The following is a 17,880-nucleotide window of genomic DNA, read 5'->3' on the forward strand; positions in this document are numbered from 1 at the left end:
CACAATAAATAGCTTGGCTTAGAAACGACATTAAATTACAAATGGGACAAAATTACTTTCCGCTATTAGTCACCGCCCTTTGAAGCTACATACAGCCCTATTCATATCACTCCGTTAGCCAGTACATTTTGACATAGCCGAGTACTGGAAATATTCAAATAAACATCTGATATACAGTCACAATAGGCAGAAATGAGTTTTACAGTCTATTTTAGTTTGTTAAAATCATTAATATGTTACTTCCCAGTTGCTTGTTTGCGTTACTATATTGTAGATGTCAGAGTTTGTGTGTGTGTGATACAATTGTTTTTTTTATATTAGATAAAATTATTACTTTACAAAGAAATTGGTATGTTATGCTACAATATTTTGAGTAATTCTTTAAAGTATTTTCAACAGATGAACATCGTCTCCACGAATTGGCTACACATCTTCGTAACTACGACATTTTGGCACAGGAGTTGACCAATTGCCGTTGGGCAGACATTTAGGACGTTCGGGTGGACCACCAATCTCGCTATATTGAACATAACCCGGTCGACATTGAACGCTTATATAGTCGCCGGATTCGTAATTAAATTTCAGTGGTGCCAAGAAGCCATTAGGAGGATCTCCGGGGTATGGGCAACCTGATTTACCTATGTTGAATCAGAAATGATAAGAACATGTCAACTGCCGTAGTCAAAATCAAAGGTAGAATTTTGTATAGGTGCTGGGGGTGTATTTAATTTGCATCCGTGACTCAACACATACTTTAAAATTTTTGAATTTAAGTCGTTTAATTTAAGTTTATTTCCTTTCATAAATAAAAATATTATTTCCTTTCATAAAATAATAAAAATTGCGTAAAAGTTTAAAATCATTTAGGAATGTTAATAAATTGGTGGCAATGTATACATTTGCATATATTAACATTACCGATAAAATATTTGAATTTTCAATGTTATTTAGTTCACAGCTGATTAAATATCAGCTGAAAATTCTTACTGAGTAAATTTTTCCTTGTAAGAATTTGCAAATACTCAGTAACACAACTGTCAAATCTGATGTCTCAATTCACTCTCTTTTACTGCACTTTTGAGTAAACCAGTGATGCTCATATTACTTGCATTGGAATTTGTATGTTACTCTCCCGCCTATGCTAAACAAACGGCAGATCTAAATTGACAAGATAATACGTGTGATTTGTTATCACGAAAACGTAAAGGGCTGAGCAACACTGGGGTAAACGATCAACATTTTGTAATAATTTGCACATATAGAGTAAACCGAACGAATCTATTGCTGTTATAGAAATTAAATTGTCATGGTTACATTTAGTTTTTGACGCAATTTAAACAAATTAACACATGTAGACATTGGCAACTAGAAAAGTTTTTTATTGTTAATTAAACAAAAAACTTTTTTCGAAAAAAATGGCTCCAAAAACTATTCTTGTTAATAGAAAAGTTTTGTGCTATAAATAGCCAGTCCCTCAAATTAAGCGTAGATGTCAACATCTCAGGCCGAAGTACGGCGTGTAAAACAAGAAACAAATAGGAGATAAAAATAATCAAAATTTTTAGGCGTGAGTAAAAATTAAAAACACGTATGATCAAGAGGCGAATCTCGCGATTTAATTTGAAAATAAACAATGTTGGCATGAATTTAGAATAATGCGATATGAGCGGGTTACTTGAGATATGAAATTCTGAGAACGAATAACCTTGTTTCACTACCCATAAGAAAAAAATAACATCTTCTGATGGCTTCAGAACGGGATAAATACACCAACAAATTATTTTGTTAATTGTTAGTTAGTTGTTTTCTTTCATTTTGAATATATTTATTCTTCAGGCAATAAATATTGACAACCAACGAAGACTTCAGCTGGCTTTACCGGTTAACCTTATAAATAAAGTCATACTCTTCTACTGAACCTCAAAGGAAATAGACTGCATTTAATAATATTTTGAATAAATTGTTACAAAGTATCGAGTACTCAGGCAGACCTAATATTTGTAGAAAAAAGTAAAAACTTGAATTAAAATAAATTATTAAGAATTTAGGTCAATAGACTTCCCGCGTTCATTCCTCACTAACACATGAGCAACTCTCTTCTATAGTTTCTTCCCCCTCAGCTAAGTTTTAAAGACTATCATTGGGAATTCCAAATTGTTTTAATTCAAATAAATAGACCTTTGTGTGTTAACTAATATCATAGGTGCCCATCAGTATACTTTAAAGTAGCTGCCTACTCACACGCATTGTTATGCCCTTTCAGTCAGTCGTTGTTTGACAGGCAACGAATGAACACATGCTGGGGTGCGCGCACGACGTCGTGTCCGCAGAACTAGAAAATCAACGAAATAACACTTAGGGATAAAAGTGTTTCAGTATATTTGGATTTTTATTTTATTATTCAAAATGCGTTTTGTATGTTTAAAAAATTTTAAAAACAACAGAACAATTTCTTTTTTTTTTAAGAATTAAATATTTGATAATTAACGTAGTATTTAATATTATAATATGATTATTATCTCGGTATATGCTACTTTATAAACTTTATTAGATTTTTATGACATATACACTTTGTAATTCATATAAAAACATTTTTAATAATGCTTTTATTTTATATAATAACAAAAATTAAATTCATCAATAATTTTTTCCGACCACAAAAATGTACACACAATTTTGTTCAGTATTGTTCTGTTTTCTCTCACACATACTAACGCATTTTAATTTTGGGCACCTATGCTAATATTGACTACAACTGTAGTAGTAGTTGATAATTTCAAAACAAAATGATTAAGCACACGCCCTCCAGATCCATCTAATGTGAACGAAGTGTATAATTGTATGTCATCTTGATAAATCCATGGATTTAAAATTAACCATTCCCGTATGAGGCAGTTGAACCAATATTTGTGCTTGAATTGTATTAAGACAATGAGTTACGTTCTAGGAAGATCCACAATGGCTTAGGATTTGAGCCAAATACTTACCACCTCTAGTAACCAGCCATCGTTTATTCGGAATGTTAACTCTGTCTAGCGATTATATTTTTAATAATTATGTCTAAAGCTCATGCCTGATGCTGCTCGTAAGAAAAAAACAATCACCCCTATACCGTATGCCGTCGTCGTTGTCAACGACTTTTCTTTGTCGACATCACTTCGACATTGATTTCATATTCTGTAACACTTATAAGACAATGTCAAAAAAAAAAACACACACACATCCCTAATATTGTAATTTGCGGATTTGTTTGATATTTTTGTGCAAAATATCGCACTGTGGCACAGGGCATTATGTCTTGTGTTTATTGTACCTTTATAGGACGAAACTTTATTTGGCATATAGATCGGTTCAGATTTATATAGATCATATATGTTTTGCATAACGTATTGAATCAAGAAATTTCTTCAAACTCTTCAGTCGTCAACTAAAATAATGACGAAGAAATTTCGACATCGTCGTCGTCAAACTTTGCGACGGATTACCAAAAATGTGTCAATACTTATCGATAAATGTCGAAAACGACATCGGGAGTTCCAATTTGCAAAAGACGACTCTTTACGACATCGTTTTGTGTTGACGACGACATACGGAATAGGGGTGAAAAATTATTTTGCCTCGGTATATGTGAAATCAATTCTGGTCCTATCGTGACGCACATATATATATATATATATATATATACAAATGTCCTTGACAAAAAACAACAAACAATGTATTAGTTTCAAAGATTCGTTTAATTAAAACAACAACTAAATATAATTTAACAAACACAGCATTTAGTGTAACATCTATGTGGGTGTGCTATTATTCTCTGTTATGTTTTTTTTTTTTTTTTTTAATATTTCTTTTATTGATATTCTAAATGTATCATATATATTTAGATAGCAATTGACGTAAAGATAACGAAATATATATATATATTTATATTTGTATGTAGATAATACATATCTATATAAGGAAGCACTACGGCAATTGGCCACTAAAATTAGCCGCTTGCATCTCTTCGTTACAATGCAATGGCTATGCTGCTTAAGTGTTCGGTTGTTTGTTCATTGGGTACACTTATCGATCCGAATATACAAAATTGCAAAACCCAACACCATCGAAAAGCTTTGCGACTGTTTGTAGTTTTGCAGCTTTCGATGTTGTCTTCCGCATGACGTTTTAAGAATCGAATATCAAATTCTAAGAAGCATGCATGGCCTACCTAACGAAGTGAATTTGCCTACAACACCGACGATGTGAGAATATGACTTGAACCTGGCCAAAGCGTTATTTATTCAAAGATCGAGGATTAAGCTTAATTGTTAAGTGCATGTTGGTCAGCGGGTAAGACGTGTTCGCGAATTTTCGCGATTTGGCACAATTTATCTTGTTAGTATTTTGTATGTAGCATTTGTGTACGCAACCCTATACATTCATATGTACACATAATTGGACGGGAAGACGCAATTTTAACGTTCGGTGCAGTGCCTACGACCGCCTAACTTGAATATTGACAACTCTTGCTTCTCAAGTCCATGAAATGTTCTAAATTTTGTGTAGGTGCCCGGTGTTGCTTTTGCCAATTGCAGTAGTAGTCCACACATCGTCTTATTCTTATGTCCATACAAATGTGCATGTTGCTGTGGCGTACTTACATACACATATGCATCTAGGGAAGTGGTTGTAGTTTTTATTTCATTTACTTACAAAAGGGCGGTGGATGCGACCACAGACCACTCTCTGTGCAAATAATGCTCGGCTCTCCGACCAGGGTGTGGCCTTCATTGCAACTGAAAGTTATTAACGCTCCAACGGTGAGTCGCCGTTGATTCATATTCGTACCCCCGATGCGTCCATTTAGTGGAGCCACAGGTGTAGGGCACTGTATGGCTGCAAGAGAAATCATAAATCGTGGTTAATTCGTAAATAATAATGAAATCTATTAAATAAGTTGCCTAAAACTGCAATCCGGAAGTGATATTTATTCTCGTTGAATTTGCTACAACTCCAATACCGATGTTCAGAAATATACTAAAGACCACAAGAATTAATACAAACAGCCAAACATTTTTATATATCTCGATACCACCATAATAAAAACCAACAGATGCTACAATGGTCTAGGTTACCAACTTAGAAACAAGGACACATATCGCCAGACAAAACCAACCCATATAAAAACGAGCCTACTGATGGTTCACGCAGAAGGGGAAGGCCACGAATTCGATAGAAAGATAAAGTGGAGGTTGACATATCAAAGAATGGTTTTTCAAAAAAAGCCGTGATCGACGACCTGGAAATCTTTTTTAAGTTCGGCTTGTGGAACAAATGTTCTGTCTCGAGTCAGCTAACTAAGTAAACATTTTTAGACGTTATCTGAGAAGCAAGACTTCGTTAATCTGTCTACATTTTAAATTTGTTAATTTTTAGTATTCATAACTCGGAATAGCTTGAGCGAAAGCAATGTTATGGCTGTTTAACGCCGCGAAATATTAGTTCTACGTTTTAGTATACCGATCATCGCATCTCGGCTAGCTGGGTTGATCTAGTACCTATACATTATAATCTCTAAAATACAGTACACAGTTTCTAAAACACAGCCACAGTTGTGGATCAATAGTCACGAAATTTGGCATGAAATTATATTCCCGGTCCTGTAATATTTAGGGGAAGAAATGGACCAACAACTTTATTTTTGTGTGTGTGCGATCTGGCCAACTAATTAGAATATATGTATGTCAAATGAAGATGTTTTTGTGTAAAATAAACAAAAATAAGTCTTATGGAAGATATGATTTGGAAAAGATGGCAGGTTCAAGAGCGACCAACATCGCGAAATATTGTTTAGGCTCCAAATATAAATCTGCAGAATGTTAGAGTTCAGTGGTAGGGTATCAAATGGTGAGCCCCTTGCGACTATACTGCTCTGCTTACTATTTTCAAGGGCGACCAACATCGCGAAATATTGTTTAGGCTCCAAATATAAATCTGCAGAATGTTAGAGTTCAGTGGTAGGGTATCAAATGGTGAGCCCCTTGCGACTATACTGCTCTGCTTACTATTTTTCCATAAATTTTGATGTTACAAATCTTCACAACTTCACAATGCCTTCGTAATGTTGTTCGGAAAGAAAAATTTAGAGAGTTGGAGGCTAAAGTTGTGCAAATGATTTACTCAACTAAAAACATCGTTAAAAACGGTCTGGCTAGACATCGGTGGGTATACGTAATAAAATATTTAGTATACGCCTACCTGACCATATTACTTAACCTTTGCACTAATTCAGTATAAATGCGCCATATCAGCAGGGACTGACTTCTTACATGTTTTTAATGTAGCAATTTGTTCGAAATAGCGAAATAAAAAATATACCTTTCAGCTTGCCACAAAAATATACTCAACATCTATGGAGTACATTGCCACGGCAGGCTATAGGTCCCAGCGTTTTCATGTGGCTGCTGTTAGATCTTTAAATTAAAATCACATTAAAAGGCATTGATGTTTGGCATACCTTTACATCTGGGTACTGCGCCACTCCACACGCCCGACGGATCACATTCCAAACCCGGTGGACCGGTCAATTTGAAACCCCACTGGCATTTGAACACCGCCCGCCCCCATGCAGATGTATTCAACTCAACCAAACTTAGGTGTGGGTCATCTAAAATCAAACGTGGACATTGTACAGCTTGACATGTTGGTGGCGGCGATGACCAATTGCCGGAAGCTAAACAAGTTGCATTTACAATGCCATCCACTCTAAAGCCAGGCGGGCAGCGGTACATAGCCCTCTGGCCTAGCTTGTTGCCTTCTAAGCGTAAGGTGAGCGGTGGCGCCGGTTCTGGAAGCTGCGGGCAAGTGGATTGTGCTACAGCGATGCTAATACTGTTCGTGAGGCCTCTGGGCGACGTGCAAGTAAATGTCCCAGAGTCCCTGCTTTCGATGTCTTTAATGCTTAGCCGATACCGTAGATTTTTATCCTCATGGGTCCAACCTGCAAAGAACATCACATAATTCGCCTATATGCTGCTGCTATATTTTAGCGTACTTACCGGTGGAATATTTCATATACCAACTAGTCCATGTCCATTCGGGTATACCGCGCACTCTCGGATACATGCAGTCCAACAAAATAGTGCTATGTGGCAACACTGCCAAAACTCCAGACGGTTCAAAAGATCCCGATCCGTTTAAGATCTTGTACTTAATGGACGGAGCACTGTCGTCCGAAAAGTTAGTCAATAGGGTTGTGGGTACACACGACGGCATACGCGGAGCCCACAAGCCATTCGAACATAGCACCCTCGATTCGCCCAGCAGCTTGTACATACCTAAGTCTTTGCAACGTGCTTGCAGGGAATGGCCATGCGGCAGGTCCCAGCCGACATTCTTTGTTAATCGCCACCACCGCCAGCCGATTACAGACAGTGCAGTAGTTGATTGATTGATTGATTTGAAAGGATTCGTACACATGACATCAGTATTTACACATATTCATACAACACATGCGTGTATATAGCAGATACATATATGTATGTATATGTAGGTAGACACGTACATACATATATATGAGTGTGTTTGTGTGTGCATAAAGTTCATATCGATTAGTCATTAACAAAATGAGAGAGAGAGAGAAAATGCAGCCGAGGATGTTATCGAAAAAGAGCAAGATAGAGAAACCATAGAAAAATACAACTCGGTGAATATAAGCAGCTGAGAGACGAAAGATAGGAGGACAAACTTTTGTGGCTTGGTGTGTGTAGTGGGTCAAAAGTTATTTTTAGGTGAGAGTAACGTGATCTGTGACAAAGTGTGCCATATTGCAATCTTTCGTAAACAGTGTTCTTCTTGGCCTTGTTGCTGCTACTTTTGGTACACTGAAATTCCTGAATTTCAGCAACAATGCCAAATCTACTAGAACTTCGAGTGACAGGAGGAGCGGTGACTGGTAGGCGAGTGATGGGATGGTGACAAGTAATGATATCTTTGAAAATGTTAGCTACTATCAGCTCTCTACTTATTGCTGGTACTTCACTTAAAGCAAATCACAAAAAAGTCATCACTACTTGGTTGTCAATGCGAATAAAAAAACGGTAATATGTACAAACTTTGTACATACATACAGTCAGTGGCAGGTGAATTCGAAACAATGCATATTAGCATGTCAGCCTAACAATGTTTCAGAGCCCCTGCAACGAAATTTCTACCAACAGCGGTGTATGATTATTTATAAGGAACGCAAGGGAAATTGACGAAAAGAAAAGTACACATACAAGGCAGTCATGTTGGGAGATAGTCAATTTTATGGGGAGGGCTTGTTGTTATGTCCGAGGAATTGGTCCAAATCGTTTCATTTATAATACAATGCTTGTGACCCAAAACACACCTCTAGGGTCGTCCAATGAGGTATGTATGTGTTTAAAAGAGGCGATCCCAATCCCCAACTCTCAATCACATTGAACATTTGTGGGAAATTGTTTATACTAAAAGAAGATCTCGTATTTATACACCGAAGTCCTAAGGGAATGGCGAAATGTATCAAAAGAATCAAAAAAAAAGTTTCAAAAGATTTATTTAGTCAAAAGCTCAAAATTGAATATTTTTCATAATTTTGTTTCGTTTGTTTCGCCATGGTATAATGTTTCTCAAGGTGCCTTATTCCATCAAATCAAAATACATATTTTGTGTATGTGTGTGAATTGTTTTCAATACTATGTTAAATAAATTATGTTATTAACGCGTCCGTCTAGAAGTAATTACTTTGTTATGGATGAAACAAATATTTCATGGCCTTCCCTACTGGATTTTGGGAAGCAATCATAAGCTTTTTTCAGTTATGTGTTAAAAAATGTTCAACAATGACAGAACATGGATTTTTTTCTTTTGTTGAAAATAAAAACAAACCAAAAAGAAAATATAAATTTTTAAATAAGAATGTAAAATATTTGAACACATTTTATCATTTTTTTTTTAATTTTGTTTAGTTTGCTAATAAGACAGAGATATAGCCTTAATTCAAATTAACTTGTACATTATCCTCATTTTTATGTGTTGTTAATGCACAAAATCAAACTGAATTTATACTGAATTAAGCAATTTCAATATGGTAATGCTGTAGAAAATAAATTGATTGTTGTCAAATTTGTTTACGTTTACGAAAATAAAAATTAGAAATAAAGGCAAAATTCAACATTTCTTCAAATTTGGAGCTGTTTTATCTTCATTATAGCTGTTCGTTTTCCTTCCTGCCATGTATCAATTTCAAAAAGATGTAATCCTAAAAAATATTGTAAAGAAATGTCAATATTTTCTTCCTACACACAGACAAACAATAGTTTTGAAAGAAAAAACTGGTTCATAAATGCAGAAACTCTCGTCTGTCAGGGGTAAATTTTAATTCAAATTAAGAACTTTTTAATGCAAATTAAGGCTGTCGTCTGTCTATGGTATAAGAGATATAGATTCGATGTATTTGGGTAATACGACCGTACAAAACATTTTGTCATGGGAAAGTTGAATATTTTTATTTTATTTAACTAAAATCTTTAAAAAAGACTTTTTTAATTGTATACGATCTTTTTTTTTTTTTTTGAGTTTTAAAAATAAACATTTTCTATCAATATTGGCCAATAAAGCAGACAATTTGGTTAAAAATGTATTCATTACCTTATTAATATTTGCTAAATAAACTATGAAAACAAATCAACAATCTTCATTTATGAGCTTCAATTAATTGTTAAAAACTCGAATTTATTGTAATGATAATAAGGCAGAAAATATGTAGGGGATTGTTTTGCCTGCTGCAATATCGTGATGCATCCCATTCCCATTTATTTTTTATTTGTACAATTTTATAGTTACTATGTTTGTTCTCATCGAATTGAAGACTTCAATCCATTCAAACTCCCTCCACTAAGCTATTTCATACGTCATAACTATATATATAAAGATATTTTTATTTAGTATTGAACCTGTTTCCATAATCCCATAAAACTGGATAATTACTATTCGAAATTTACTAAATTATGATCAAATAAATGTTTAAGCACCACTGCAGATTATAAATAAGTGACGTTTCCACGACAGAGGGGTCTACGATCCGAAACGACCCGAGTCTTTCTCGGCCAACGTCTGTCACCTCAGCCCATTGTATAAAAGCAATAGGGCTGCTACAACAACAACAAATAAGTGAGATTACTCTCCAAACGAAATAAAAATAATAACTTGTCAATAATGAGCCACATCGGCGATAAATACAGATGGGTTCAAATGAGCCACAGTTGTTGATCATTGGGATCTATATCAAGACATGTATAAAAAAAAATGTACAAAAAGGAAATCACCAACAAAATTAAAAGTATATACATATATAATTTTATGGCTTCTTGTTTCGTTTGTAGTGTATAAAAGAATGAAGGTCTATGTGGAAAATTATGTAGTTGGATGTAATATGTATATATATATATATATATTAAATAACGTATTTACTCGATAACCTGCTCGGATGTATGTACGTCTGTGTATGTTATTTTGTGGACTACTCGAAAGGGGGCTAGGCTATCTGAAACGAGGCGTAACATTTTTTTTCCAATGCACCAGTGCCGAATTGCTTATGATTGTCAGACTGTCTGACTGACTGTATGTATGAAAAATACTCAATAATCAAATTATGTAGAATTGTTTGTGTGTCGAAGAAAGTCTCATTGTTTTCTAGATGGACTAGTTCCGTATGATAAACTGTTTGAAATGGCCTTTTAAATTGACTCACAATTTGGGTATTGGAAATAAAATTCGATTTAGACGTTCGATTACGACGAGAACGGTAGATGGGGGTCTGCAAAAGAGTCGAAAATAGAAAGAAAAGAACCAAAAAAGAAACAAATAAAACACTTTTAGAATCTTCTCTTTCGAATTCTTTTTTTTTTCTTCTTTTATAAATCAGGACAAAATGCAGTACAAGGGAAACGAACGATAGCTGTTCTTTTGAGAGAGGAAACGCAATGAAATGATTGTAATGACGTCAGAGATGGACAGATTGTGACCGAAGTTCATTGTTTTCGTTGCACAAACCACAGACAGAGTTTGTCAACTTTCCAATTGGCTGGGTAGCTTCTGGTGCGTAGAGAAATGCAGTGATCGACGGCTTCTACAGTGTTTGTGGTTATTGGATACATTCGAACTACTTCGATTGGCATGTGTACTGATGTTGATGTGGATGTGTTGTAGCGTGCTCGAAATGTATTTCTTATTTGTATTTGATGTGGTGGTGGTGGTGGTGGTGGTGGTCGTGGTTGTTTTATTCATTATTTCTGGATCAAACTTACCACAGAGATGTTGCGGTAACTCAACAACAAGTAGGGTGGAATTCTTTGGACGTGACATGACTTATACAACGGCTGAAATTTCACATTTCCGTGTTCGTCTAAATAGTGGCGGTCAATGGGGTCGAGGGCGGCCAAGTGATTTACAAATAAAACGAGAAACAACAATTAAATGAGAGCCAGGCATCTCCGTAAAGTAAAAAATGGTGCAAGTATATTTCGGTTTGACGACATTTTATTTTCAAAACATGTGAATATATATGTATATGTTTGTATAATTCATATTTATCGAATGAACAGATAATTCAATTATCAATATCAGTGATCCTGAATATGTTGAGGACCGCTGCATTACAAACTGACGCTTATTTGTGCATCGCATCAATCGATGGTGTTGTAATGGGATTCAAGAGATAATCTTATAGTGCTTCACAATTTTCTAGCGAGTACGAATATGTGTTAGTTGTTAGTTGGCTTCAGGTTGTAATGTAGACGATCCTGCCAGTAATTACAATCATTACATTGGCGTGTATGTTTATGTTTTGTGCGCTTGCATATTATTAATAATTATACATATTTGTATGTATTTCAATTAGATACAATGGCTACAATTGAAACATAGGTACGTGATAGATAGATAAGTATTCGAAAAGCGAACATATTGTGAGGACAAGCGAAACGAGTCATGCTTATATTTAGGTGTAATTTGCGTAAAATGTGACAATGTGATTATAATTATAGTTATACTCTAGTTGTATCTGATAATGTTGCATTTTTTAAGATATAATTAGAAAGGTGTTAGTGTGTAATTTTCGCATGTAAAGTGCGTACACCGTGCAGAGGGCACACACATACTGCAGATGTATGTAGGTAGGTATGTGCGCAAAGCAGAATGATCCGTGTACGTATGGTGTTGGTGTTAGCGGTATATGTGTGACCTTATTTCTGCGGTTCGTTCACTTACCCTCCTCATTGGTGGCGCACAATGGACCCACCCATTTCCCCTTAACACACCGGATTTTGCACAAACGCCTATCACCGAGTGGTCCGATTTCTCCAGGGAAACGTATTTCCGATACTTCGGTAAATTGCTGTTGTATATCGATCTCTTCCTCCTCTTCATCTTCTTCGTCGGAATCGCCTTCGTCCGGATGAACGGGTGAATATCCTCCATCTTCATCAAAAATGCCTATTGTAAAAGGGACAAAAAAAAAAAACAAATATTAAATATCCAATGAAGTGCACAAATAAAATGTTAGATACATATTCCACAAAATAATTTAACTCAGAAGAATATTCCTTAAATCAGTAAGTAAATCGATTTTTAACTTAGCAGTTTGTGGATGGCTGATGGACAAAGAACATTTGAAATTTGGACAGAACTTAAGGATTTGTCGAATCTACAGAACTAAACTATTAAGGACTATTTATTGGAAATAACCCAGAAAAATCTGAAAACTAGATTGAAAGTCGGAATCCAGAATTATGTTATTGTTATCTGTATACGAAAATTGGGCATAATATCGACAATATATTAATTCATATTGGAATGTTCGGTACTGAAAATGGGACTACTTAGTAAAATATGAATGCAGATTCATTTGAAAGATATATCAAAAATGAAAATGAATAATTTGAAAAGACTTCACTTATTTATTTGTAGGAGGAGAACATACAAGATATTTATCCAATTGTTGGATGACAGTGGAAGTGGAGGCAATTATCAGCAATGCGTCACACAATTGAATGCTGAATAATAAGGCAAATTCACAGAAATTAGTTAAATAGTCTACGATATTTGTTTACCTTTGTCCTTGCGGCTTGTCGTTTTCGAACTGGAATCGCCACCACCCTTGGGACGACTAAGAGCGCCGGTTGTTTTGCCTGATTTGCGCTTCACACGTTGCAAAGCGCTATTTCCACTCTCATTCGAGTGCGTTTGGGCAAATGTATCGACCTCTTTAGTCTGTTCCAATGGTGGTGCGGGTTCTCCATTTAACTTATAATCGACCAGCAAGTGCTGCTTTGCGGGTCCACTATTGACGTCGTCATCCATCGAAACGACATTATTGCTTACGTTCTGAACATCCCCGCGATGTCGATGGTGGGATCCGATATCGTTTTTTGGTTCGTGGTGTGTGTAATTTCGGCTTTTTGTCTTCAATCTATATATTTTGTACTTGAGTTCTCCGTTCAAGCCATGGTTCTTTGTTTTGTTTTCAAAACGTATGTAGTACACATCCGTTGTGACATTCGATATATTTCCAGTGGGTTTATCGACATTTAGAACACTGTTGAGCGCGTAATCTACCAAATGACGCTTATATCGGCTACCGCGACCTCGAGTTTGGCCATTTTCGTTCTCAATACGTCTACGTCGACCCTGGCCGGTGCGTCGTTTTTTGGCATTATTCTTGCGGTTTTGTAGGGGATTCGGAGTCGATCCATCGGAGTCTTCATCTTCACCCGCATCCTCGTCAGCCGCCGCCATATCACTGGCATGGAAATTTCCAGCTGTATTGTGATCATTCATATTGACCTGATAGGGATTCACAATGCCTCCCATTTGATTGCCGTTATGACGTCCTGTCAGGTCAATATTAATCCTTTCGACAAACTCTACATCAGATGTTGTGAATTCATCGACCGTATATGAAGGAGTTGTTTCGAACTTGGCATATGGTGGGTGAGTCGTTGTTTCCGGCTTTATGACAGTGAAACGTATATCTGGTGCCTTGCAACCAGGCGATGCATCTATAAAAATGAAATAGTGAAATATTATTATTTTGAAATAAAAATATCGTGGATATATGTATATAAGTATTAAATTAAAATGTATGACCTGTTTCTTTTTTATATAATTGGTTTGTTCCCGTACTGCAAGGACCTGCTATATTTTATTACGATAACAATTTTTCGTTTATATAAAAAAAAAATAGTAAATTTTTTTGTATATGGAAAATGTGTTAGGATATGGCCATATCACGACTATACCTGGACCATTGTACTTTTAGCAGGCTCAAAAATCGTAAAAATATATGTTTTACTAATTTTCATAGATTTTGGGCATTTATTTTCTTTTCATTTATGAGATTATTATATTTAATTTCTGTTAATGTCAATATATTATAATTGCAATACAAAAATAATTTGTAATTTCTTATATTGAGTAATTGCTTATATACGAATTTAGTTGTTATTTAGGCATAATTGGAACAGCCGTCATAAGTAATTAATTGTATGTTGAATAATAAGTATTCAAACGAATTGAATAATAAACTTTTTTTTATTTTTTATGTTATTTTACTTTACATAAAATCATAAAACCTGTTTCACTTTTACATATGGCCTTAGAAAAAGGAATGACTTGTCAGGACTGGCTTGGCATTACGGAACCAAGGTAGATTTACAGTGTCCAGGAAAATAGCAAAATAGCGATCTGGCAGACAGCCAATTCGAATGTTAGGAATTTCTATGTATAAGATATGTTCAGTAGAGCTGTCTTCTTATTCTATGACAAATATTAGTATAGCCATCTACATATATACTTAAGGGAAAAAAATTTACCAGCCCATTGAAATTCTTGAAAAATTAAAATCGAGAATGGGGAGGTTCCCTTAATCGAATATTTTGCGCAAAGAGCTTTGAAGCTTGATATAGCGATGTTTAAATAACTTGTAGAATCAACAATTTAGCCGGATTTTGTCATTTTATGTTTCATGGAAGTAAAAAATATTCTTCCTAAAGATGTCTATATAAAAGTTGACAGCAAGAGAAGATTAAAGCATGAATTCGTCTCCCGGAAGACCTTTGGTCTATTCCCGTACAATAATCTTCTAAATTTTACTATTGGTATCGTAGTAAAAAATTTTACATTCTTGTAGGTTCTGGAACAGACCACTTATTTCTAGGCCATGTTATGAGCAAACATTTACAAATAACGGCAATGGCCGCACTACATAAAACTATTTTAACTAAAATAAATAAGGATGAAAAAAGGAAATTTAGCAAATACATCGATACATCGATATGATCCATTAGAAACCAATTATTCTGAATTAATACCAATATCTCTATGAAAATTCAAGTAATTATTTTGAATAAAATTGTGTAAAAACTAAACCAACAAATGTCATTATTCACGTTGTCTTGCCATGTATTACTGTTCATAGTTATCTACGCTTTTTTATTTATTTGAGTCGTTTATTTTGAACGTGGTTTAATAAGCCCATTTTAGGTTCTGATACAAATCTTGGTTTTCTAGAAGCGTTTACAATACAAATTATTTTATGTAATAGGTCTGTCTACGTATTTGATATTTTGTAACAATTGTTACAAATGTTGTTTTTTCCACAAAACTTTAGTAAAATATTGTAAATTGAGAAAGCTATTTTGAATTTTGTATTACTGAGTATTAACAAATCTTACTTGGACAATTCACTCAAGTACAAGTAAAAAAAACAATAGATATGTAATAAGGTGTAAGTGACAATCATATGGTTTCAAACTTTTTCTTTATTGTTTGTAAAGTAAATTGTAAATTGTTTGTAAAGTAAATATTATATTTCAATTTCATGAATGGTCTTTAAATTTATGATTTTTTAATAATAAAAATTCAAGAAAACTACATTCGCAGAGGCGGACGGAAAGGAAACCTAGGCTTAAATCAGTTATAACACCGTTCGCCGATTCGTCCACATATTTTATGTTATGTATGGAAATCTGTCCATTCATAAAACCGAGGAGATTATGTTAGCCTATATTGGAATCGGCCCCTTAGTGCTTGTCACAATCCTCGGCGGAGGTTAAATACGACTATGGAAAGATTTTATACGGTCAACACAATATCCATGATTTAGTCTTTGGTCGGGGATTTATGTCCCTCAATTTTCTTTAAGAAGGCAAGATTTGAAGCCACTCCATAGAAAAACCTGATGGTAATTCACAATATAAACAACAACAAGGAGCCATGGGCTGCATGTGGGCAACTTAAAATTAATCGCGACCAGGTCGTAAACTTTATTTTTCACTGACCTAAAACCGCCAATAACCCAAGAATACACAAATTCATTAATTATTCCTCAAAGAATAGTTCTTGGCAAAAATAAATTAATAATTGTTTTGTTTATTTTTGTCAAAAACTTATTGTCAGCATGACAATTTAATTTCTATAACAACAATGTTGTTTTTGTAAAATATTTGTTGTTGTATCTGATGCATACACCTTATTAAATACACCTTGCTTTTAGTTATTTTACTGTTTGAAGAAAAAGAACCTCTCTTACTCTCACAAAAGTGTTACTGAGTAATTATTACTGGTGCGAAGACAAACCTATTCTATCATGTTTAAGGGCACAAACCCGCAAACAAAATTAACAATATTTTTAAACGAATCAAACCCAAACCTTTAATGTCTCACCATAAGAAAAAAATGTGTCTTAAACTACTTTCAAAATAAACCACTCATTTGAGAAAACTTCAATCTTGGAATATAAAAGAATTTGACAGTTTTATTTCAACAATACTCACCCGGTTCAGGGGTAGTAGTCTGTGGCGACTCTGTTTCAAGATTTGCAGATGTTTTGTCCAGAAATGTCATGGAAATGGTCAACAACAACAAAAATAACAAACTTGGTTTGTGCGGCATCCTTTGCAAATAATGTGGAAGTTGTAACAGGAGCATGTCGATGGAGAACTGAAATCAATTATTTATTTATCTGTTACTTTAATACGCTACAATGTTGTGTATTTGTTTATAAGTAAGGTGAGTTTAATAGTTTTTACATGGTAACAGCAAGGGCTGTTTTACAACAAACGATACAAAAACCACATGGACAATTATTGTTGTAAGTAATGCAACTATATTGTCAACGTCATGAAGCCTCAAAATAAAATTGAAATACATAAATGGAAATCTATGAAATTTATATGTCTAATGCTTCCCCAGCATTTCTCTAATTGGGCCATTGCCAGTTATATATGTATGTAAAACATATAACGATGCTGGAAATTTTGAATTAAGAAAGAGTTACTGCTTCAATCCTTCCCAGCAGGCAGGTTCAGTAAATTGGCATTTAATAGAGAACAATTTCAAATTTGATTTTATGCCTGCCCAATTTTCCTGTTGGATCATTTTTTAAAATATAACTTGTCATATTCATATTGACACGAGTGTATTACAGTTCTCTTGTATAATTGTACCATGAATTTTTCTGTATATTGAGATTGCCTACTTCTAAATTGAACTTTTTTCTGTACATTTGTCTACCCCCTTAAAATATTGAAATATATATTGATGGTTATATATATATATATATATATATATATATAATTAAATCCATTGTGAATATACATTTTGTTTACATTTATCTTCCTAAACATTAAAAAAGTTTCAGTATATTGATATTGATTTTTCATAAAACTCAATAACATCCTCGCCAAGGTCTCACGTAGTACATACGTACATTTCATTGTATTTTTTTCTACTTCATCATTTAAAAAATACGCAACTTCGGAGGAATATTAATTATTTATTATGTAAAAACTATCACGGAAGCATCGTTTCGTATAC

The 17,880-nt window shown here is 34.4% G+C and overlaps 1 protein-coding gene across 1 annotated transcript; it reads right to left on the reverse strand.

The window, feature by feature from the left end:
* Window positions 1-423: 423 nt before the first annotated feature.
* Window positions 424-16,992, reverse strand: LOC133337014 (locomotion-related protein Hikaru genki). Its single transcript, XM_061545278.1, has 9 exons — window positions 16,839-16,992; window positions 13,116-14,063; window positions 12,274-12,498; window positions 11,313-11,410; window positions 10,757-10,822; window positions 7,041-7,377; window positions 6,500-6,982; window positions 4,696-4,878; window positions 424-638 (listed from the first exon to the last, which is right to left on the reverse strand). Exons 1-9 carry the CDS (start codon window positions 16,990-16,992, stop codon window positions 424-426), a joined length of 2,709 nt encoding a protein of 902 aa, XP_061401262.1.
* Between the last annotated feature and the right edge of the window lie 888 nt (window positions 16,993-17,880).

The sequence above is a fragment of the Musca vetustissima genome, unplaced genomic scaffold, assembly GCF_032173495.1.
Source record: "Musca vetustissima isolate MV318-11 ecotype Yass unplaced genomic scaffold, APGP_CSIRO_Mvet_v1 utg6013, whole genome shotgun sequence".
Classification (NCBI taxonomy): Eukaryota; Metazoa; Arthropoda; class Insecta; order Diptera; family Muscidae; genus Musca; species Musca vetustissima.